Source organism: Ranitomeya imitator, chromosome 7, assembly GCF_032444005.1.
Source record: "Ranitomeya imitator isolate aRanImi1 chromosome 7, aRanImi1.pri, whole genome shotgun sequence".
NCBI lineage: Eukaryota > Metazoa > Chordata > Amphibia > Anura > Dendrobatidae > Ranitomeya > Ranitomeya imitator.
Genome location: NC_091288.1, coordinates 141,720,439 through 141,745,996, shown reverse-complemented (window position 1 = coordinate 141,745,996; position 25,558 = coordinate 141,720,439). Strand labels below are relative to the sequence as shown.

The window sequence follows — 25,558 nt, the reverse complement described above, 5'->3', positions numbered from 1 at the left end:
ATCCACAACCTGTCTCCTCCATACATCTTTGACCTCGTCTGCCGGTACTTACCTACACGCAACCTCCGATCCTCACAAGATCTGCTTCTCTACTCCCCTCTTATCTCCTCTTCCCACAATCGTATACAAGATTTCTTTCGTGTATCACCCCTACTCTGGAACCCTCTACCACAACACATCAGACTCTCGCCTACCATCGAAACCTTCAAAAAGAGTCTGAAGACCCACTTCTTCCGACAAGCCTATAACCTGCAGTAACCACCGATCGACCAAACCGCTGCATAACCAGCTCTACCCTCGCCTACTGTATTCTCACCCATCCCTTGTAGATTGGAGCCTTCGCGGGCAGGGTCCTCTCTCCTCCTGTACCAGTTATGACTTGTATTGTTTAAGATTATTGTACTTGTTTTTATTATGTATACCCCTCCTTACATGTAAAGTGCCATGGAATAAATGGCGCTATAACAATAAATAATAATAATAATAATAATAATAACACTGATTTAGGCAGAAGGCTATGTATTTACCCTCTGAACTCCACTCTGGCGTGGAGATATGGTGAACAGTCTCCCACCTACTCTTCAGCTGTTCATGAAACTTAGCCCTTATCATGGCCGATTAACCTCTTTCAACACTTAGTATGCTGGAGCATTTTCCTAGGTCCATATCTCTGAAGCTAATAATCTTTGTGACACATGTCTCCTCTCTAATACTTTGCCAATGACTTTGTCACAATTTGTGACTTGATAGTTATTATTCCTTACAAGAGGAATTGTCATTACTTGTCCCGGTTGGACTTTTTTCTGATTACTAAACTGTATCTCACTACTGTTATCTAACTTTCTTCGTTTTCCCTCAAATGTATCAAAAGTTTATGCTGTGCACTCTTTACACTGCAATTTGCACCAGACTTGAACTGCTGTTACTTAAAGAATCATATGACATAAAGGATATTTCTAAATGGAAAATGTCATACACTATTTACCATAAAAAAGTGAAAATGTTTATAAACTGTCTGATAAAACCAAATTTTGAATAGGCAAAACAGTTTGTTCATCTCAGGAAGGCTTTTTTAATTTTGAGAGCGGGGAGGTGGTGGTGACCTATCTTGTTCTCTGTGTATGAAATCTGGCAATAGGACATCTGGAGTGTGGTATTTCAAGGTCATTATAGCGATATGAGACTAATAAAGTTCTTCCTAGATGAGTAACATAATCAAACCTTCACTAATGTAATCCTATATAAGAATCTGCAAAAACAGTACCTAAGTTAATTTGTTTCTAATGTTTACATTTTATAATGTTGCAAGTAAGACATATGATGTAGAGGTGCATTTGTTTTCTTCTGATTTGTATTCAGTCATATTGGTTCAAATTACCAGAATTTACTGAAATTGACTTAAAACTACTAAACATATAATGTAACTAAAAATCTAAATTATAAAATTTACCAGCCCATTTTCATTGTTGGTAACTGCTAGGTCTTCTTCATTCCCATCAAATGCTTTAATTTCAATGCCAAGATTGGATTCAGGATTCTTCAGCCAGTTTTGAAGCACAGTTTTCACATCTATACTTTGCCAAGATCCAGGTCCTGGATTCATCTCAAGTTTTAATGCTCGGATTCCATTATGTCTTGAACCATCTTTCAAAGGCTTAATGAGTCTTAAGATTTGCACCACAACTGTTGTAGACCTTTGGACAGGCTTTAGATAAATCCATAACTGGGCCTTTGAAATTTTATTTAGCTGAATTTTGGAGCTCACTTTAAAATAACAGCATTTTGGTTTTTCAGCAACATCAGCTACAAAATCAGCTGTAAAGTAAAAATGTTTATAAATCACATTAAAGTTCTTTTAACAGTTACCATTCAATGTTTTATTAAAAATTATTTTTTTTTCTTTAGCTACACTATAACATTATTTTATAATTAAAGCCATTTAATACAGAAATACAGGTGCTTCTCACAAAATTACAATATCAAGAAAAAGTTAATTTATTACAGTTTTTCAATACAAAAAGTGAATCTCATATATTAAGAGTCATTACAAACAGAGTGATCTATTTCAAGTGTTTATTTCCGTTAATGTTGATGATTATGGCTTATATTATGGTTATAAGATCAAATTTTTGTAGATAATATTTTTATATTATTTGCAACAATGGACTGTAAATGTGAGATTGCTTAAAATATCTTACAGACTAAAGAAAATAGTCAAATCAATTGCATTACAACAAAACATAGTTTTTCTTTAGCCTATATATTTTTATTTTACTTTGTTACATTTTTATCTTGAAAAATAATAAAAAAAGGTACAAACTGTAATATAAAAATATTGAATTCACTTTGCTATGTGCCTTAATCCCTTAGTGACAGAACCAATTTTGTACTTAATGACCAAGCCAATTTTTACAATTCTGACCACTGTGACATTATGAGGTTATAGCTCAGGAATGCTTCAACGTATCCCACTGATTCTGAGAATTTTTTTTTCGACATATTATACTTCATGTTAGTGGTAACATTTCTTCAATATGACTTGTTTATTTATGAAAAAATGGAAGTTTTGCAATTTTAAAACTTTTAACTTTCGTGCCCTTAAATCAGAGTCATATCGCACAAAATGGTCAATAAATAACATTTCTCACATGTCTACTTTATATCAGCACAATTTTGGAAACATAAGTTTGTTTTGTTAGGAAGTTATAAGGGTTAAAAGTTGACCAGCGATTTCTCATATTTCCAACAAAATTTATAAAACCTTTTTTTAGGGACCACCTCACATTTGAAGTGAGTTTGAGGGGTCAATATAACAGAAAATACCCAAAAGTGACACCGTTCTAAAAACTGCACCCCTCAAGTTGCCCAAAACCACATGAAAGTAGTTTATTAACCCTTCAGGGGCTTCACGATAACTAAAGCAATATGAAAGGAAACAATTTTACTTTCACAAAAAAATATTTTGGAACCAAACATTTTTATTTTCACAAGGGTATCAGTAGAAAATTGACCACAAATTTTGTTGTGCAATTTCTCTTGAGTACTTTGATACCCTGTATGTGGGGAAACACCACTGTTTGGGCGCATGGCAGGGCTCAGAAGGAGGGAACCGTTTGACATTTTAAATGCAAAATTGGCTGGAATCAATGGCGGGCACTATGTCGCGTTTGGAGACCCCCTGATGTACGTAAACAGTGGAAACCTCCCAATTTTAACTCCAACCCTAGGACAGTCCTAACTCCAACTCTAATCTCAACACACCCCATACCCTAATTCCAACCCCAACCATAACCCTAACCACAGTCTTAACTGCAACACCACAACCCAAACCCTAACACAACCTTAGCTCCAACACAACCCTTAGGCCGTCGTCACACTCAGCGTAGGGAAATACGGTCTGTATTTTACATGCATAATACGCAGAAATTATCCCAAAACAGTGATCCGTATGTCATCCGTAGGCAGGGTGTGGCAGTGTATTTTACACATGTCATCCTCCATATGTAATCCGTATGGCATCCGTATAGCGAGAGTTTCTCGCCGGCTTGCAAAATGGACATAGAATGGATCCATGAGCTCAAATATTCATGAAAACATACATACAGTCTATATATATATATATATATATATATATATATATGTCTGTGAGACACATATATACTGTATATACATATATGTATATTTCATACAGCGCTAGATAGCAGAAAAGCCGGTAATTCAATTGCTATCTAGCGCTGTATGAAATATACATATATATATATGTGTCTCACTGACATATATAACCTCGAGTACATGCCAAACCCAGAGGGAGTGAGCCAAGCAGCAAAGGACCTCAATAATATATTCTACGCAATGGCCTGTTAGGAGTCGAGTTTCCTCTGCTGCACAGGGGGAATCTCAATCCGTCTCCGCTGCGGTCTCCCATTCTCCTCCAGCTGCAGTGGAGTCTGCTCAGCAGGGACGTCGATCCCAGCGTCTCGCTCAGTCTGACTCTGTGCGAAGAGTTACTGCTGCTTTTCCTGCTTCTGCCATTGAAGCCAGTGCTGCCAGCAGCGGCGACTGGACGTTTCTGGATCTAAGTCCTTATTTGCACACACTGAGCATGCCCAGGGCAAGATCTCCTGTTGGAGATCGAGGGTCACATGCTCAGGTACTGCAGCACATCCCATTGGTCCTTTTGGCAGGTCCTGAAAGGGCAAAACTTCTGTAGCTGTTTCCGGTGCTGCAGCTATTTAAACTGCGCATGACTGCACGGCCATGCGCTAGTATTGTCTTGTAAATATGTGTGTGTGTTGTGAGTGAAAGTCGCTCTTTAAAATACCCTCCCTATTGAATGTCTGTTCGCGGAAGGTGTATGTTTGCTATCTAGCGCCCGACTTATCCAACAGCACGTAACACACATTACAGCTACCAGTTGCTGTGTCCGCCTGTACGGCGCCGTGCGCTTGCTCTGCGCTTTCCTGACCCAAGCCTGGGTGGTTAGTGGCGTTCGTCTGTGCGGCACCGCACGCACTCTTGTGCCATTATATTATTATTTAGTTTCCTTACACACCCAGTTGCGGTGTTGTGCCAGCAAGTGTCTAATCGGACTTCAATCCTAGTTGGGGTTGAGTTCGCTGACTTATTGCTCGTGCTCTATGTGCGGTACCGCGGTCCTGTGACGCAACAGGATCGCTTCCTTCACGCAGGGTGCAGTTAATCCGTGCGTGTATACTTGTAGTACCGCCATATAGTCCGTCTTACTAGCAGCAGGGTTTTTACCTGCACGGTGGACCTCGGACTGCAAACGCACCTAGTTCCATTTCTTCTTGTACATGGTGCGTTCCGCCAGTCCTAACATGGCCAGACTGTCCGACCTTAAAAAAGTCGACTACAAGAGACCAAAAGAAACACAGGTCAATGGCTGGTTTGACAGAAAATGTAAAGCTGTACGGAAGACCCTGAAAACAGCCTCCAACAAGAAACACAGAGACCCCAACCACCTGGGTCTGAGGGAAGCCTATGACTCCATACAAAAGCAGTACAAAACCATCATCAGGAGGAAGAAGCAGAGTTACATCTCTACCAAGCTCAACCAACTCCAAGATGCCCTCCAAGACAACTCCTTCTGGGAACTATGGAACCACATGGGCACCAAAGACAAGAAAAACAACAACCATATCCAAAATGGCAACCTCTGGCTCCAATACTTCAGAGACCTCTATAAAGACATTCCAAAGGAAGGACTAAGCCAAGAACAGGAAAACATAATGGCGAAACTAAAAGCAATGGAGGAAAAAAATCAAAAACTTCCAAAACCCGGTGGATACACCTATAACACTACAGGAAGTAACCGAGAGACTCTCCTCCATAAGATGTAGAAAAGCCGGTGGCCTGGATGGAATCCTACCAGAATTGCTGAAGTACAGCCCACCAGAAATACAGGCTGCAATGGTTAAACTCTTCAATATTGTACTGAGTGCCGGCTACTTCCCTCGTACCTGGAACCAAGGCCTCATCACACCCATCCACAAGAGTGGGGACAGGTATGACCCAGCCAACTACAGAGGCATATGCGTCAGCAGCAACCTGGGAAAACTGTTCAACAGTATCCTGAACAAGAGGATCCTCACCTTCCTAACTGAGCACAACGTCCTCAGCAAGAGCCAAGCAGGGTTCATGCCGAACCACCGCACCACTGACCACATCTATACTCTGCACAGCCTCATTGAGAGACACGTCTACAATACAAAGAATGGGAAGATATACGCCTGCTTTGTGGACTTTAAAAAGGCCTTTGATTCAGTGTGGCACCTGGGCTTATTCCTGAAACTGCTGGAGAGCGGAATAGGAGGAAAGACCTACGATGTCATCAAAAGCTCCTACACCGAGAACCGCTGCAGCGTGAGTGTGAACGGCAAAAGAACAGCTTACTTCCAGCAGAGCCGCGGAGTCAGACAAGGCTGCAGCCTAAGTCCAACGCTCTTCAACATCTACATCAACGAGCTGGCTACCGCCCTGGAATCCTCCTCAGCACCAGGTCTCACCCTCCACGACGTTCAGGTGAAATTCCTGCTGTATGCAGATGACCTGCTGCTGCTGTCACCCACCGAGAAAGGCCTCCAGGACAACCTGAAAATCCTAGAGAAATTCAGCTCCACCTGGGCTCTACCGGTCAACCTAAAGAAAACCAACACCATGGTGTTCCAGAGGAGAAAGAGAAGATCAGACCAACACCCATCATTTATCCTCAACAACTGCGACCTCACAGGAACAGACAAATATACCTACCTGGGCCTAGAGATTCACCGGTCAGGGAGCTTCAAACAAGCCATAGAGACCCTGAAAGACAAGGCCTGCAAAACCTTCTATGCCATCCGAAGGAAACTCTACCATCTGAAGCCACCAGTGAGGGTCTGGCTAAAAATCTTCGACTCCATCATCGCCCCAATCCTCCTGTATGGCAGCGAAGTCTGGGGTCCTCACACCTACCCAGACTGGTCAAAGTGGGATTCCAGTCCAACAGAAATATTCCACCTGGAATTCTGCAAGCACCTTCTCCAGGTCAATCGGAGCACCTCCAACAGTGCCTGTCGGGCCGAGCTGGGCAGATTCCCTCTACACCTAACAGTTCTAAAGAGGGCGCTGTCATTCCGGGCTCACCTGCATAGGAGCAATCCAAGCTCCCATCACCATAAAGCCCTGATACATGTAGGTGAAACAGAAAAACCAGAACCCTCGGAACAGCCCAGCCAAACCCAACCGGACCAGAACACCAATCACAACAACCTGACAAAAGCTGGAATTAGGAAGATGGCAGACGAAGGCCAGGAGAGGTATGTCAGTGACTGGAAGAATGATATCATCAGCTCACAGAAACTGACCATGTACCAGAGCCTACAGAGAGAATACAGACTGGCCCCATATCTGGAGAAACTCCCGGACCCCAGAGACCGCCAGATCCTGAGCCGATATAGACTCAGCGCCCACAGTCTGGCCATCGAATGTGGCCGACACAGGCAGAGCTACAAGCCCAGGGAGGAAAGACTGTGCCAACACTGTGACCAGGAGGCCATAGAGGACGAAACCCACTTCCTGCTACACTGCTCCAAATACTCAGCAGTGAGGGACACTCACTTCAGGAGACTCTCACATCTCTTCCCGGACTTCATCACCATGAAGGAGGAAGAGAAAACATATATCCTGCTGGGAGAAGAAGAGAGAGCGGTGGAGATAGCAGCGCGGTATGTGAGCGAATGTCATAGACTGCGAGAAAGAGAACTATGATGCCATGGACTATAGCCCCCACAATGGATCTGCCCCATCCACCTCCCCTATGCCATGGACTATAGCCCCCACCCTGGATCTGCCCCCATCCACCTCCCCTATGCCATGGACTATAACCCTCACAATGGATCTGCCCCATCCACCTCCCCTATGCCATGGACTATAGCCCCCACAATGGATCTGCCCCATCCACCTCCCCTATGCCGTGGACTATAACCCCCACAATGGATCTGCCCCCATCCACCTTCCCTACAGCTCCTACCCAACATCCCCACAGTCCCTATCCCTATTGCCTTTATACACTTGCTTTGGCAAAACTGATGTGTATTTGGTCCTGCCAATAAAGCTTCTTTGAATCTTGAATCTATATATATCTATAATATAACGCTGGGAGCGTCACTCTGTCCGAAGCCTTTATAGACTGCGCAGGCGCAAGCGCCGGCGCAGTCTGGGCCTCACAGCGTGACGCTCCCGGGAGATCGCGGTGTGCGTTCACACTGAACGCACACCGCGATCTCCAACAGAGAAGCAGGGACCGCCAGGAGGGTGAGTATCGCCTATATTCACCTGTCCTGCGTTCCATCGCTGAGCGCCGCCATCTTCCCGGTCTTCGGCCTGTGACCTTCAGTTCAGAGGGCGCGATGACGCGCTTAATGCGCGCCGGCGCCGCCCTCTGACTGAACAGTCACGGCCAGGAGACCGGGAAGATGGCGGCGCTCAGCGATGGAACGCAGGACAGGTGAATATAGTAAGTGCTGGGGAACCTGAGCTGGCGGCGATACCGGCACCTGACCCCCACAGCGTGCCGGTGTCCCCGCCTGCTCAGGCCCCCCAGCACTCGGCGCCGAGCGGGTCAGAGGCAGTATGGGGACGCAGGATGCAGCAGCACATAAGGATGGGGACGCAGGATGGAGCAGCACATAAGGATGGGGACGCAGGATGCAGCAGCACATAAGGATGGGGACGCAGGATGGAGCAGCACATAAGGATGGGGACGCAGGATGGAGCAGCACATAAGGATGGGGACGCAGGATGGAGCAGCACATAAGGATGGGGACGCAGGATGGAGCAGCACATAAGGATGGGGACGCAGGATGGAGCAGCACATAAGGGTGGGGACGCAGGATGCAGCAGCACATAAGGATGGGGACGCAGGATGCAGCAGCACATAAGGATGGGGACGCAGGATGGAGCAGCACATAAGGATGGGGACGCAGGATGCAGCAGCACATAAGGATGGGGACGCAGGATGCAGCAGCACATAAGGATGGGGACGCAGGATGCAGCAGCACATAAGGATGGGGACGCAGGATGGAGCAGCACATAACAGGATGGGGACGCAGGATGGAGCAGCACATAAGGATGGGGACGCAGGATGGGAGCAGCACATAAGGATGGGGACGCAGGATGGGAGCAGCACATAAGGATGGGGACGCAGGATGGGAGCAGCACATAACAGGATGGGGACGCAGGATGGAGCAGCACATGAAAGGATGGGGACGCAGGATGGAGCTGCACATAAGGATGGGGACGCAGGATGCAGCAGCACATAAGGATGGGGACGCAGGATGGAGCAGCACATAACAGGATGGGGACGCAGGATGGAGCAGCACATAAGGATGGGGACGCAGGATGCAGCAGCACATAAGGATGGGGACGCAGGATGGAGCAGCACATAACAGGATGGGGACGCAGGATGGAGCAGCACATAAGGATGGGGACGCAGGATGGGAGCAGCACATAAGGATGGGGACGCAGGATGGGAGCAGCACATAACAGGATGGGGACGCAGGATGGGAGCAGCACATAACAGGATGGGGACGCAGGATGGAGCAGCACATAAGGATGGGGACGCAGGATGGAGCAGCACATGACAGGATGGGGACGCAGGATGGAGCAGCACATGATAGGATGGGGACGCAGGATGGGAGCAGCGCATGACAGGATGGGGACGCAGGATGGGAGCAGCACATGACAGGATTGGGACGCAGGACGGAGCAGCACATAAGGATGGGGACGCAGGATGGGTGCAGCGCATGACAGGATGGGGACGCAGGATGGGAGTAGCGCATGACAGGATGGGGACGCAGGATGGGAGCAGCGCATGACAGGATGGGGACGCAGGATGGGAGCAGCGCATGACAGGATGGTGACGCAGGATGGGAGCAGCACATGACAGGATGGGGACGCAGGATGGAGCAGCACATGACAGGATGGGGACGCAGGATGGAGCAGCACATGACAGGATGGGGACGCAGGATGGAGCAGCACATGACAGGATGGGGACGCAGGATGGGAGCAGCGCATCACAGGATGGGAGCAGCGCATGACAGGATGGGGACGCAGGATGGGAGCAGCACATGACAGGATGGGGACGCAGGATGGAGCAGCACATGACAGGATGGGGACGCAGGATGGAGCAGCACATGACAAGATGGGGACGCAGGATGGAGCAGGACATGACAGGATGGGGACGCAGGATGGGAGCAGCGCATCACAGGATGGGAGCAGCGCATCACAGGATGGGGACGCAGGATGGGAGCAGCGCATGACAGGATGGGGACGCAGGATGGGAGCAGCACATGACAGGATGGGGACGCAGGATGGAGCAGCACATGACAGGATGGGGACGCAGGATGGAGCAGCACATGACACGATGGGGACGCAGGATGGAGCAGCACATGACAGGATGGGGACGCAGGATGGGAGCAGCGCATCACAGGATGGGAGCAGCGCATCACAGGATGGGGACGCAGGATGGGAGCAGCACATGACAGGATGGGGACGCAGGATGGAGCAGCGCATGACAGGATGGGGACGCAGGATGGGAGCAGCACATGACAGAATGGAGGAGCAGGATGGAGCAGCACATGACAGGATGGGGACGCAGGATGGGAGCAGCGCATGACAGGATGGGGACGCAGGATGGGAGCAGCACATGACAGAATGGAGGCGCACGATGGAGCAGCGCATGACAGGATGGGGACGCAGGATGGAGCAGCACATGACAGGATGGGGACGCAGGATGGAGCAGCACATGACAGGATGGGGACGCAGGATGAGAGCAGCACATCACAGGATGGGGACGCAGGATGGGAGCAGCGCATGACAGGATGGGGACGCAGGATGGGAGCAGCGCATGACAGGATGGGGACGCAGGATGGAGCAGCACATGACAGGATGGGGACGCAGGATGGAGCAGCGCATGACAGGATGGGGACGCAGGATGGAGCAGCACATGACAGGATGGGGACGCAGGATGGAGCAGCGCATGACAGGATGGGGACGCAGGATGGAGCAGCACATGACAGGATGGGGACGCAGGATGGAGCAGCACATACCAGGATGGAGACCATATACCAATATAAATGCTCGCCACCCGGGCGTAGAACAGGTTCAATAGCTAGTATATATATATATATATATATATATATCCCTATAATATGAGTAGACATTCATTTTATCTGTTCTATTCTAACCTGTCAGTGTGATTTTACTGTACACCGCACTGTATTACCGGCTTTCCTCTAGAACACCCGTGCGTATTTCTCGCAAGTCACACTGATGGTTCATATGTAATCCGTATTTTTCTCGCCCCCATAGACCTTCATTGGCTGATTTTTTGCGCAATACGCTGACAAACGCAGCATGCTGTGATTTTCTATGCCCTTAAATTAGAGTTGAGAAATATACGGAAGATAGGAGCTGCCCCATAGAGAATCATTGGTCTGTGTGCAATGCATAGTTTTTGCGCCTCTCATACGTCCGTAAAACTCGCTAGTGTGATGCCGGCCTAACCCTAGCCCCAATACTAACACTAGCCGCAAACCTAACCCTGGCCCAACCCTAACCCTAGCTCTAACCCAGCCCCAAACCTAACCCTAGCCCAACCCTAACCCTAATAGCCCCAACCCTAACCGTAGCTCTTACCCCAACCCTAGCCCAACCCTAACTCTAGTCTCAACCCTAACCCTAGCTCTAACCCTAACATTAACCCTAGCCCAACCATAACTCTAATGGAAAAATGGAAATACTTTTCATTTTATTATTTTTACCTAACTAAAGGAGTTATAAAGAGGGCTTTGATTTACTTATTTTATTTTGAGCTCCTATTGATGCCGGGTGCCAGCTGGCAGATCTTGTTGGGTAAACTGCTCATGCACCGTCCATTTTATAGCCAGAAGCAGACACCGAGGGTCGGGGAACAGTGCTGGAAGTAGCGGGGGCCTCAGGGGACCCCATTTCTCTCTACTTTGATATGCTAGATCATATCAAATGAGAGAGAAATAAATGGGAAATCTGTCTTTTGTTGGTGGTTGCTATTATTTGGTGAATAACGGTGATCGCAACACTGGGGACCGTAAAGACTGACCTAAATCATGTTTTGTAAGATACACAGTACACCCAATAATCGTGAGGATACTAATAATAACTTATTATAATTTAAAATAACACGGTAACCACAACTATCAGGGTGCGCTATGAGAAAGTGCAGTGGACGAAGGAAAGAACACACGTTCCGAAACGCGCGTCGGGTAGCGCGCACACTGGCAGAACCACGTCAGGTATATAGCGACTATTAGTGTGGCACCATTTAGTCTCTGATGAGCACCATGGTAGTTTAACCATTACATTGCACAGGCACACTTTACTTTTATCACCATTACAACTCCGGTTGGAGTTTTTCCACCCACAGTTTTTTATATTCCCTGGGATAGATACTGATTTAGCATAGTAGAAGGAATTTGGTTTTAGATTTGTTGGCTCTTTCTCTCTTTTTTTGTATTGCACTTGGTCACTTTAGTTGGTAGATTTTGCACATCACATTGTGTGGCATATATATAGTATTTGGTTTTTTATATATATAGATTTTTAGCCAATAATCTAATTCTAATTATTCCTCTCTGATATAATAAGTTATTTAGTTGGCAGATTTTGCACATCACATTGTGTGGCATATATATAGTATTTGGTTTTTTATATATAGATTTTTAGCCAATAATCTAATTCTACGTGGTATTTTGGTTGCACTTGTCACTTTATTTACTATATTCACACAGTTGTGTACACAATCATACATTCCCTTCCTTTCTCCCCATATATATTATCACATAAAATACTGTGCCTATTCCTTTTTATTATATTTTTTTACATATTTTTCTTTATTAAACTTCTGGTGCAGCTATAAAATATTTATTTCTAGAGACGTATATTTTACCCTGTTGGTGGTTCCAGTACTATAAAGAGATACATATATAGTCTGTCAGTGTACGCATTTTATTAATTATTTTGTATTTTTTATGTAATTTTTGCTTGTACAATGGATTGATTAAAATTTTCTTATTGATATGTAATCATAGGCACCCTAGTAATAAAGCCATATATCTTTCATATTCCCCGCCTCGGTCTGATTTAGCTTTAATTTGTTCCATGGTGTGATACGTTGGTTGTTGGTTCTAAATCATGTTTTGTGGAGTTTCAGCTACCCCTGGTAGCTGAGGCCCCAGAGATTTTTCGACGCCGGGAGCGCTATAACCTTATTTCTCAGCGCTGTTTAAAACCGGCACTGAGGAATAAGTACACTTCACTGCCGCCATTAAAAGGTGAATCGGCGGTCATTAAGGGGTTAAAAAACACATGCATGATGTCATGCAGTAATACATATAATTAAATGTTAGAAATTTGTTTAACCATGATTCTTAGCTACAAGATGTTATAATCGATTTATTGCAAATTCAGGTTACATTTTAAGAAATTTGCTGGACTTAATTTGTAATTCAACTAGCGTGAATTGAAAAAAAGTACACCACCACATTACACAAATTGGATGATTGTGTCGTCGAGAGAATGCTAACCTCAAGCACGCCTGTGTGTGTTTCCCAATAATGCCTTGCAGCTATCATATGGAATTGTATAGCACTTTTAATAGGGAGGTACTATAGTAGCTTGTATAAAAGCCAAGCCAGAGAAAGGATCAGCCATTTTAGGGAGAATCTGGAAAAGTAAGGTTATATCAGAGTGCACTGTCAAGCAACAGTTAATGAGAGGAAGTAATAAAGCATTGGATAAAGCTAAAGTGTGCATTGTAAAACTGAAGCAGTAAAGAAGATGCTATCTGCTAAAGTTGATGGTATTGCTTGTAACAGGGGTGGTGGAACCATTGTGTCGTGATCCGAGGAGAGCCTGGAGGGGAGTGATTGGGCGAATACCTGAGTTTTCACCAGAGCCCCTGATGGTGAGGTTAGACATGGCTCTAGATGGACTCCAGGAGCTGCTCCAGGATAGACTTCGAATGCACTGTAGCTGACAATCAAAGGGGCAGACAGATGAAATGGCCTAGACTAGATGAACTTGATAAGTACAGGCAGACATGACAGGAATGCTGGGAAATATGGCAAGTGTAGACAGGTACGACTGGTATACAGACTGGCATGGCAGGTATGGCTGGTATACAGAGTCGCACGGCAGGAGCAGGCAGATACAGCTGCTATACAGACTGGCATGGCAGGTGCAGGCTGGTATGGTTGATATTCAGGCAGGCTGGTGCAGGTGGGCACCGCTGATGTTCCGACAGGCAGATGCTGGAATACAGGGACACAAAGCAAGTATGGGAAGATAGGTACAAGACAAGTAAAATGACTGGTAGGTACTGGAGACCTGACAACTAGCAAGCGTGCAGACATCTGACTTGCTCAGGCACCTCTATTCAGGTGGAGGTGCATTAAATAATAATTATCTCCCAGCCATTGGCTGGGGATACTTTAGAATGGCATGCACTCTCCCTTTATGAAGTAGAGAAGGAGCGCATGTCTGTGCGCAGACCCTGGGCAGCAGTCAGAAGAGGGGGAAGTGTGGGGCAGGAGCCACATCGGTAGGTCGGTGTCCCTGCTGGGGGAGGCGAGAAGCACGCAAGGACATCGGCGCTAAAGTGCTGTTGATCTATACCACTTTGCAGATTTCAATCCCTTTTGAGAAATCATGGCATGTACTCACACTCTATGAAAGTTACCCAGCCATTTATTGCAGAATGCTGTGCCCATTTGGTGCTGTCACATGCAGGAAAGTGCGGGCCACTCTCTAGACTTGGCAGTGAGCTCGAAATTCCCTTGCACCATTGGCACATAGGGTAGCAGTTATGAACAGTTTCATCACACAGTGTCTCAATGTGTTCAAATGCAGCAATTGACCACTGCAACCAAAACCACTCCTTCATATCCTTCTCAATATACATGACCGTGCACAGTTGCACGAGTTGCTCTTCTTCATCAAGCATAGTTTACTGCAATTGGGCATTTGTTGTAACAGACACTGTCTGAAACTGTCAAACTGTGCTATGTTTACGTTTTTTTTTTCAAATTAACTCATAGTTGTGTGCCTCTTAAAGGAAATCTGTCAGCAGGATCAACATTCCTAAGATGTCTATTTGGCCATTCAGGTCATAGAAAATTGAATTCAATTTTATCCTGATATATCTGCAACCTGATGTATTATTCGTGAAAAATTCATGTTTTTCTTTATATGTAAATGGACTGTTAAGATCTATGGGTTGGACACAGATTTCCCTGAGAATCTGCCTCCAGAGCTTTTATTATTGTAACTGAAAGGGGGTTACCAGTGTGAAACATGTAGAGCAATAGAGCAGACTGTCAGTCTTTACATGTTTTACACTGGTAATTGTTGTAATAATGCTTATTATTGCGTATATTGCATCAACTACAATTTCTACTGTTTAACCCCTTCACCCCAGGCTATTTTTCTTTTTTTCGTTTTTGTTTTTCACTACCCTTCTTCCCAGAGCCATAACTGTTTTACTTTTCTATCAATATGTCTGAGTGAAGGCTTGTTTTTTGCAAGATAAGTTGTACTTTTGAACTACACCATTGATTTTACCATGTAGTGTACTGGAAAATGAGGGAAAAAATCCAAGTGCAGTGAAATTGTTGAAAAGTGCAATTCCACAATTGGTTTTATTTATTTATTTTGTTTTTTATCATGTGCATTATATGCTAAAACTAACCTGCCATTATGATTTTCCAAGTCATTACGCGATTGCAGGTATCAAACAATTATTCAAGTGTTAAAAAAAAATATCCAAAGTTTGTGAAAAAAAATTGGCGCCATATTCCGAGAACCGTAGCATCTTCATTTTTCAGGATCTGAAGCTGGGTAAGGGCTTATTTTTGCATGCCAAGCTGACATCTTTACTAATACTATTTTAGGCTAAATACAATATTGTGATTGACATTTATTGCAATGTTGTGATGACAAAAAAAATAAATTCTGTGGTTTACCGTTTAATGTTCGGATGAATTATATTTAATATTTTGATAAATTGGGCTTTTCTGAATGCAACAATACCAAATATGCGTATTTTTGATTGTTTTATTTTTAATGTGCAAAAGGGGTGTTATTTGAACTTTCATATTTTTAAAATTTTTAAAATATTTTTGTAAACTTTTTTTTTCTACTTTTTACTTGCTTCAAAAGTTTCCTTAGGAGAATTAAAGCTGGAATCTTCTGATCGCTTGTGATACACATGGCAAGGCTTCATCCCTGCAGAACTGCTCATCTGCTATGAATGCCAGCCACTGGGTGGCACTCATAGCAGATCGGCAATGACAAGCACGAGGGTCTTCTGCAGACCCCCGTGTGTAATGCCAACCCATTGCCACCCAGTGATCATATGACAGGGGAGCTGATGGGGGGTTAGTGACGTGCTTCCAGTTTGAGCATGTTAAATGCCGCTGTCAGAGATTGATAGCGGCATTTAACATGTTAACAGCCGTGGGTGGATCACGATTCCACAAAACCAGCTGTCATGTGCTGTAAAAGATACAGGCTCAGTAACGGAGCCCGCATCAAAGAGGGATACATGACATATGACGAACCTATAGTGTATGCGTTTCTTTCTCCAGCAGTAGTGTTACATTGCAAGCAAAGCACTGTTAAAAAAAAGATTCTGGAAATTTCGGTTCACTGTGTGTGTAACTAGAGCGCATTTTACTTTCACTTTGCAAGCTGACAGACAAAATGCTAAGATATCAAGCTATAAGAAATACCAGTTGTAAACTGTGTTTTCTTTGTTCCTGAATAAATACAGTATATTTTCAATGTTGAACGGCTGGACTGTACAGAAATTACCTGACAACAGGTTATGGGTTCAGAGATCCAGGGATTCAGAAACCCAAAGAAACAGTTAACCGTCCAGAGGAGAGAAAACAAAAATGTACTAAGAAGAAACAAAGATGGCCAACAGCAACAACTCTGTGAAGTTCACAGTGTAAAATCTGACTAACCAGAACTACATTTACTGGAAATTCAAGAAAAAAGATGCTGCTGATAAGAGATGGTATGTGGAAATACACACAGGAGTCTAAACCCGAACCACTATTAGAAGACTGGGTAGAGAAGGATCAAAAAGTACAAAGTACTATCTTCCTCAGTATAGATGATGATCAGATTGTGAATGTATGTAAATGTGAAACTACAAAAGAAATGTGGGAACAGCTGCAGAAAGTGCATGAAAGGATAAATCTCAGTATTTAATGAGAAAGCTGTATCAGTCTAAGCTAAAGAAGGGCCAAACTATTCAGGAGTACATAAGAAATACTCTACAAATTGTAGAGCACCTGAGATGCATTGGGGAAAAAATAAAAGAATTTCCATGTTGCTGCACTACTTCTAAGCGGCCTACAAAAAGCTATTACACACACTTGTAACTGTATTAGATGCGTTTCCAGATTATGAGCTTACATAGGAGTATATCAGAGGAAAACTTGTAGATGAGTTTCAGCAAAATACAAAAGGGGCAAGCAGCAGTGGAATAGCCAAAGCATAGTTTGCTTTAAAAACCAAAGATCTACCCAAAAATAAAAGTCATTGAAGGACACAACTGAGTGTTTTTTTCTGCAGTAAATTAGGGCACCTAAAGGCTGACTGTAAAGTTTGGAAACCTATAATGACAAACACTAGCAGAAGATGAGTTGTACCAGCTGAAATGCGAAGAATGTGTACACACTGCTAAACATGAACAGCACAAGAATTGTATTCATGTATGGCACAGGTGTCTTGCACATAGAGCTGAACCCAAACCCAGACTCCATTCACTTGAATGGGGGACCCAAACTTCCAGTATTTGCCACGCTGTCATGTGCATGATAGCGCTGCAAACACTGCTTCTGATCGGCGCTAAAATCATTACCGCCAGTCAGACAGACACGGCTCCCACGCTGTCAAATGACAGAGTGAGCCCGCAGCTGTAATCAGAGGTAAAAAGTTTACATCCGGTCACTAGCGCAGGCTGATGGGACTACTACTGCTCCTATCAGACTATGCCTTGTGCTGCTAATAACAATGAGAGCAGGCGGTGGCTGATGGGAGTATTCATCAGCGGGCACCTGTGCTCTAAATAAATATTTTTTTTTTTAGATGGCAGTGGTTCACTTGCATTTTTGATAACCAGCCAGGCAAAATTGACAGCTGGGGGCTACAACCTTCAGCTGTCAGCATAAGCAAGGGTGGTAATCAAGAATAGAGTGGTCCCCACGCTGTTTTTTTAATTATTTAAATAAATAATAAAAAACAGCATGGGGTCCCCCCATTTTTGACAACCAGCCATGCTAAAGCAGACAGCTGGGAGCTGGTATTCTCAGGCTGTTAAAGGGTCATGGATATTTGCACCCCCCAGTCTAAAAATAGCAGCCAGCAGCCACCCAGAAAAAGCACATCTATTAGATGCACCAATTGTGGCGCTTTGCCAGACTCATCCGACTTGCCCTGTGGCAATGGCAAGTGGGGTTAATAGTTGTGGGGTTGATGTCACCTTTGTATTGTCTGATGACATCAAGCCCACTGATTAGTAATGGATAGATGTCTAAAAGATGCCTATCCATTACTAATCTTATAGTATTGTAAATAAAGACACAGCAAGTATAAAGTCTTTTATTTGAAATAAAGACAAAACACACACTTCCTTATTTTATTAAAAAACAACAAACACAGTTATACTTAATGCCCTTTCCATTAAATCCATTGTCTCCTGTGATAAAACAAAACTAAAAACAATAATATCCCTCACCTGTCAGACATTCTGTCCCACTGTTTACTGTTGTATTGCCCTTAAAGCACTGTTAAAAAAAAGAACCAGGAAGTTCATGTTCACTGTGTGTGTAACATTTTACTTTCACTTTGCAAGCTGACAGACAAGATGCTAAGATCCTAAGCCATTCTTACATGACTAAGAACAGTGCCGGCGTCAGCACCCGGCGCACCCGGGCAAGTGTCGGGGCCCTGGCTGTTGTGAATTCTGTGGCAGAGCTCCCTCCTGTGGTCACAAGTGGTACTTCGGCTGATTCTCTCTGTGAGCTTCTGTTGGTGGAGGGAAGTGGTACTGCGGCTTCTGAGTTTCCTCCCTCAGGTGATCTGGTGAGGTCGTTGGGTGCTTCTCTACTTGGCTCCACCTAGTGCTTTGATCCTGGCTTCCTGTCAATGTTCCAGTGTTGGACTTGCTTTTCCCTGGATCATTCCTGTGGCCTGCTGCTCTGCATACTAAGTTCTTCTTTGCTATTTGTTTGCTATTTTTTCTGTCCAGCTTGTATAATTTGTTGCTGGAAGCTTTGGGACGCAAAGGGTGTACCTCCGTGCCGTTAGTTCGGTACGGAGGGTCTTTTTGCCCCCTTTGCGTGGTTTTCTTTAGGGTTTTGTGTAGACCGCAAAGTTACCTTTTCTATCCTCGCTCTGTTGAGAAAGTCGGGCCTCACTTTGCTGAATCTGTTTCATCTCTACGTTTGTCTTTTCATCTTAACTCACAGTCATTATATGTGGGGGGCTGCCTTTTCCTTTGGGGTATTTCTCTGAGGCAAGGTAGGCTTATTTTCTATCTTCAGGCTAGTTAGTTTCTCAGGCTGTGCCGAGTTGCATAGGCAGAGTTAGGCGCAATCCACGGCTGCCTCTAGTGTTGTTTGGAGAGGATTAGGGATTGCGGTCTGCAGAGTTCCCACGTCTCAGAGCTCGTTCTATGATTTTGGGTTATTGTCAGATCACTGTATGTGCTCTGACCGCTATGTCCATTGTGGTACTGAATTGCCTTTCATATCAGTACAGGAAGCCAAAAGTACTAATGAATCTCAATAGAGGGAAAAAAGAAGTTCTGAGACCATTTTTTTTTCTTTGCACTGTGTTTTGCCTTTTTTTTCCCCTAGACATTTGGGTGGTTCAGTACACAGGTGTAGCGATGGACATTAGAAGTCTGTCTTCATTTGTGGATCAGCTCTCGGCAAGAGTACAAAAGATTCAAGACACTATTGATCAGAAATCTATGTTAGAACCAAGAATTCCTATTCCTGATTTGTTTTTTGGAGATAGAACTAAGTTTCTGAGTTTCAAAAATATTTGTAAATTATTTCTGGCCTTGAAACCTCGCTCCTCTGGTGATCCAGTTCAACAGGTTTTGATTGTTATTTCTTTTTTGCGCGGCGACCCTCAGGACTGGGCATTTTCTATTGCGCCAGGAGATCCTGCATTGAGTAATATCGATGCGTTTTTCCTGGCGCTCGGATTGCTGTACGATGAACCTAATTCAGTGGATCAGGCAGAGAAAAATTTGCTGGCTCTTTGTCAGGGTCAGGATGAGATAGAGGTATATTGTCAGAAATTTAGAAAGTGGTCTGTGCTCACTCAATGGAATGAATCTGCGCTGGCAGCTATGTTCAGAAAGGGTCTCTCTGAAGCCCTTAAGGATGTCATGGTGGGATTTCCTATGCCTGCTGGTTTGAATGAGTCTATGTCTTTGGCCATTCAGATCGGTCGACGCTTGCGTGAGCGTAAATCTGTGCACCATTTGGCGGTATTACCTGAGCTTAAACCTGAGCCTATGCAGTGCGATAGGACTTTGACCAGAGTTGAACGGCAAGAACACAGACGTCTGAATGGGCTGTGTTTCTACTGTGGTGATTCCACTCATACTATCTCTGATTGTCCTAAGCGCACTAAGTGGTTCGCTAGGTCTGCCACCATTGGTACGGTACAGTCAAAATTTCTTCTGTCCGTTGCCTTGATCTGTTCTTTGTCATCGTATTCTGTCATGGCATTTGTGGATTCAGGCGCTGCCCTGAATTTGATGGACTTGGAGTATGCTAAGCGTTGTGGGTTTCTCTTAGAGCCCTTGCAGTGTCCTATTCCATTGAGAGGAATTGATGCCACGCCTTTGGCCAAGAATAAGCCTCAATACTGGACCCAGCTGACCATGTGTATGGCTCCTGCACATCAGGAGGTTATTCGCTTTCTGGTGTTGCATAATCTGCATGATGTGGTCGTGTTGGGGTTGCCATGGCTACAAGCCCATAATCCAGTATTAGATTGCAAATCCATGTCGGTGTCCAGCTGGGGTTGTCAGGGGGTACATGGTGATGTTCCATTTCTATCAATTTCGTCATCCACCCCTTCTGAGGTTCCAGAGTTCTTGTCTGATTACCGGGATGTATTTGATGAGCCCAAGTCCGATGCCCTACCTCCGCATAGGGATTGTGATTGTGCTATCAATTTGATTCCTGGTAGTAAATTCCCAAAAGGTCGACTGTTTAATTTATCCGTGCCTGAGCACGCCGCTATGTGCAGTTATGTGAAGGAATCCCTGGAGAAGGGGCATATTCGCCCGTCATCGTCACCATTAGGAGCAGGGTTCTTTTTTGTAGCCAAGAAGGATGGTTCGCTGACACATTGTATAGATTACCGCCTTCTAAATAAGATCACGGTTAAATTTCAGTACCCCTTGCCATTGTTATCAGATTTGTTTGCTCGGATTACGGGGCTAGTTGGTTCACCAAGATAGATCTTCGTGGTGCGTATAATCTGGTGCGAATCAGGCGAGGAGATGAATGGAAAACTGCATTTAATACGCCCGAGGGTCATTTTGAGTATCTAGTGATGCCATTCGGACTTGCCAATGCTCCATCAGTGTTTCAGTCCTTTATGCATGACATCTTCCGAGAGTACCTGGATAAATTCCTGATTGTGTACTTGGATGACATTTTGATCTTCTCGGATGATTGGGAGTCTCATGTGAAGCAGGTCAGAACAGTTTTTCAGGTCCTGCGTGCTAATTCTTTGTTTGTGAAGGGATCAAAGTGTCTCTTTGGTGTGCAGAAGGTTTCATTTTTGGGGTTCATCTTTTCCCCTTCTACTATCGAGATGGATCCTGTTAAGGTCCAAGCCATCCATGATTGGACTCAGCCGACATCTCTGAAAAGTCTGCAAAAGTTCCTGGGCTTTGCTAATTTTTATCGTCGCTTCATCTGCAATTTTTCTAGTATTGCCAAACCATTGACCGATTTGACCAAGAAGGGTGCTGATTTGGTCAATTGGTCTTCTGCTGCTGTGGAAGCTTTTCAAGAGTTGAAGCGTCGTTTTTCTTCTGCCCCTGTGTTGTGTCAACCAGATGTTTCTCTTCAGTTCCAGGTCGAGGTTGATGCTTCTGAGATTGGAGCATGGGCTGTTTTGTCGCAGAGAGGTTCTGATTGCTCAGTGATGAAACCATGCGTTTTTTTTTCCAGGAAGTTTTCGCCTGCTGAGCGAAATTATGATGTGGGCAACCGAGAGTTGCTGGCCATGAAGTGGGCATTCGAGGAGTGGCGTCATTGGCTTGAAGAGCTAAGCATCGCGTGGTGGTATTGACTGATCATAAGAACTTGACTTATCTTGAGTCTGCTAAGCGGTTGAATCCTAGACAGGCTCATTGGTCGCTGTTTTTTGCCCGTTTTGACTTTGTGATTTCGTACCTTCCGGGCTCTAAAAATGTGAAGGCGGATGCTCTGTCTAGGAGTTTTGTGCCCAACTTTCCGGGTTTGTCTGAGCCGGCGGGTATCCTCAAGGAAGGAGTAATTGTGTCTGCCATCTCCCCTGATTTGCAGCGGGTGCTGCAAAAATTTCAGGCTAATAAACCTGATCGTTGTCCAGCGGAGAGACTGTTTGTCCCTGATAGGTGGACCAATAAAGTTATCTCTGAGGTTCATTGTTCGGTGTTGGCTGGTCATCCTGGAATCTTTGGTACCAGAGAGTTAGTGGCTAGATCCTTTTGGTGGCCGTCTCTGTCGCGGGATGTGCGTACTTTTGTGCAGTCCTGTGGGATTTGTGCTCGGGCTAAGCCCTGCTGTTCTCGTGCCAGTGGGTTGCTTTTGCCCTTGCCGGTCCCGAAGAGGCCTTGGACACATATCTCTATGGATTTTATTTCTGATCTTCCCGTTTCTCAAAAGATGTCAGTCATTTGGGTGGTCTGTGATCGCTTTTCTAAGATGGTCCATCTGGTACCCTTGTCTAAATTGCCTTCCTCCTCTGATTTGGTGCCATTGTTCTTCCAGCATGTGGTTCGTTTACATGGCATTCCAGAGAATATCGTTTCTGACAGAGGTTCCCAGTTTGTTTCAAGGTTTTGGCGAGCCTTTTGTGGTAGGATGGGCATTGACTTGTCTTTTTCCTCGGCTTTCCATCCTCAGACTAATGGCCAGACCGAACGAACCAATCAGACCTTGGAAACCTATCTGAGATACTTTGTTTCTGCCGATCAGGATGACTGGGTGTCCTTTTTGCCTTTGGTTGAGTTCGCCCTTAATAATCGGGCCAGCTCGGCTACCTTGGTTTCGCCATTTTTCTGCAATTCTGGGTTCCATCCTCGTTTCTCTTCAGGGCAGGTTGAGTCTTCGGACTGTCCTGGTGTGGATACTGTGGTGGACAGGTTGCAGCAGATTTGGACTCATGTAGTGGACAATTTGACCTTGTACCAGGAGAAGGTTCAACGTTTCGCTAATCGCAGACGCCGTGTGGGTCCCCGACTTCGTGTTTGGGATCTGGTTTGGTTATCTTCTCGTCATATTCCTATGAAGGTTTCCTCTCCTAAGTTTAAACCTCGTTTCATTGGTCTTTTCATCTGACCCTTCCAGATTCTTTTTCCATACATAACGTATTCCATAGGTCATTGTTGCAGAGATACGTGGCACCTATGGTTCCATCTGTTGATCCTCCTGCCCCGGTTTTGGTGGAGGGGGAATTGGAGTATATTGTGGAGAAGATTTTGGATTCTCGTGTTTCTAGATGGAAACTCCAGTATCTGGTTAAATGGAAGGGTTATGCTCAGGAAGATAATTCCTGGGTTTTTGCCTCTGATGTCCATGCTCCCGATCTTGTTCGTGCCTTTCATGTGGCTCATCCTGGTCGGCCTGGGGGCTCTGGTGAGGGTTTGGTGACCCCTCCTCAAGGGGGGGGTACTGTTGTGAATTCTGTGGCAGAGCTCCCTCCTGTGGTCACAAGTGGTACTTCGGCTGATTCTCTCTGTGAGCTTCTGTTGGTGGAGGGAAGTGGTACTGCGGCTTCTGAGTTTCCTCCCTCAGGTGATCTGGTGAGGTCGTTGGGTGCTTCTCTACTTAACTCCACCTAATGTTTTGATCCTGGCTTCCTGTCAATGTTCCAGTGTTGGACTTGCTTTTTCCTGGATCATTCCTGTGGCCTGCTGCTCTGCATAGCATAGCTAAGTTCTTCTTTGCTATTTGTTTGCTATTTTTTCTGTCCAGCTTGTATAATTTGTTGCTGGAAGCTCTGGGACGCAAAGGGTGTACCTCCGTGCCGTTAGTTCGGTACGGAGGGTCTTTTTGCCCCCTTTGCGTGGTTTTCTTTAGGGTTTTGTGTAGACCGCAAAGTTACCTTTTCTATCCTCGCTCTGTTGAGAAAGTCGGGCCTCACTTTGCTGAATCTGTTTCATCTCTACGTTTGTCTTTTCATCTTAACTCACAGTCATTATATGTGGGGGGCTGCCTTTTCCTTTGGGGTATTTCTCTGAGGCAAGGTAGGCTTATTTTCTATCTTCAGGCTAGTTAGTTTCTCAGGCTGTGCCGAGTTGCATAGGCAGAGTTAGGCGCAATCCACGGCTGCCTCTAGTGTTGTTTGGAGAGGATTAGGGATTGCGGTCTGCAGAGTTCCCACGTCTCAGAGCTCGTTCTATGATTTTGGGTTATTGTCAGATCACTGTATGTGCTCTGACCGCTATGTCCATTGTGGTACTGAATTGCCTTTCATAACACCTGGCGAGACAGGGGGGCCCAGTAACGGTACAAGTACTGTACATACACATGGGCAACTGGGGGTCCCGCAACCGGACTACATCCCTGCTGTGTGTGACTCAGTCATTCAAATCCCTCTACCAGCCATCAGCCATGACTCGGAGCCTGGCGGAGCACATCCATCAATCATCCCGGCCGCAGGAGGCACAGAGCTCTCTGAGGGTTTTGCTGGCGCTGCGCAGCTGCAATACTCACCTCTGCCGTCACCATGGAAACGAAGAGAGTCAGTTCCGGGCCGGCGGTCATCTGTCCTGTTACTTCCGGTCAGGTGAGAGCTCGTCATCCTAAGAGGCAAGAGAGCTCAGAGAAGATCCTGATCATCCATTCCATGTCCACACCGTCCAGGACAGGTCCAATGGCAGCGCCAAGCAGAAGACGAGGAGCAGCTGCAGTCAGGTGCACGGTCGGTGCCCCGTGTGAGCACCACCTCATTTGCAATGTTAAAGTTTAATGTTGCATATGTTCGAACATCTATAGTGTAAAGTGATAGCTGATTATATCAGGCAAACTGGGGCTTGGATTATTGTAAGTTACCATTGGCAGCTAATGAAGGAGGTGTGTAACCTACTGAGACCCTGACATTAATCAATTTCTCAGTAGGAACAGTTGTGGCATCAATATTGTTATGCTCCTTATATATTTATTGCAAAAATCATGCACCAGGATGCAATAGGAGATAGAAGAAGAACAGCAATTTGTATATGTTCATCACCGCCTTAGGGTTTTGGGGACACTCAAGGATAATGTTACATACAGCAGAATGTGATGGAGAGGGAGGGCAAGAGCTGAAGGAGGAAAAGTAGGTGTTTGTGGAAGCTGACATTGAGTTATGTTAGGCAAAGATGTTAACAAAGAGGAGGCTGGCCATGGTTAGCAATCATTGCAGTGGGATACAGAAATTAAACCAGTCAGCCCTCAGTCAAGCTAGTTAGCATAGCAAGCACATGAATTTTTTTAATGATTTATGAAAGATAGTGAAATTGGCATATTACCAGGGACAGTTGTGTTCACTGCTTGGCAAAGCATTTGCTGAGAGATGCCTGCCAACCACACATCCAACCAGGAGACCCCTCTCAGCTCCCCGAAGAGACAATGCTTCCCCACTTGTGCTGATGCTAGTGCCAGTAGTGTAGCTGACTCGACAGGGTTCATCTGGAGAGACTTGTACCCTTAACTGTATTGGAGTG

General features: G+C 45.3%; 1 protein-coding gene across 1 annotated transcript in view; it reads right to left on the bottom strand.

Annotated features, from left to right (window-relative positions):
- Window positions 1-25,558, bottom strand: part of LOC138644929 (growth/differentiation factor 8-like) — a 243,580-nt gene that overhangs the window by 113,086 nt on the left and 104,936 nt on the right. The window contains exon 2 of the mRNA XM_069733855.1: window positions 1,451-1,815. Coding sequence (XP_069589956.1) covers window positions 1,451-1,815 — 365 coding nt within the window. The remainder of the gene's footprint in view (window positions 1-1,450; window positions 1,816-25,558) is intronic.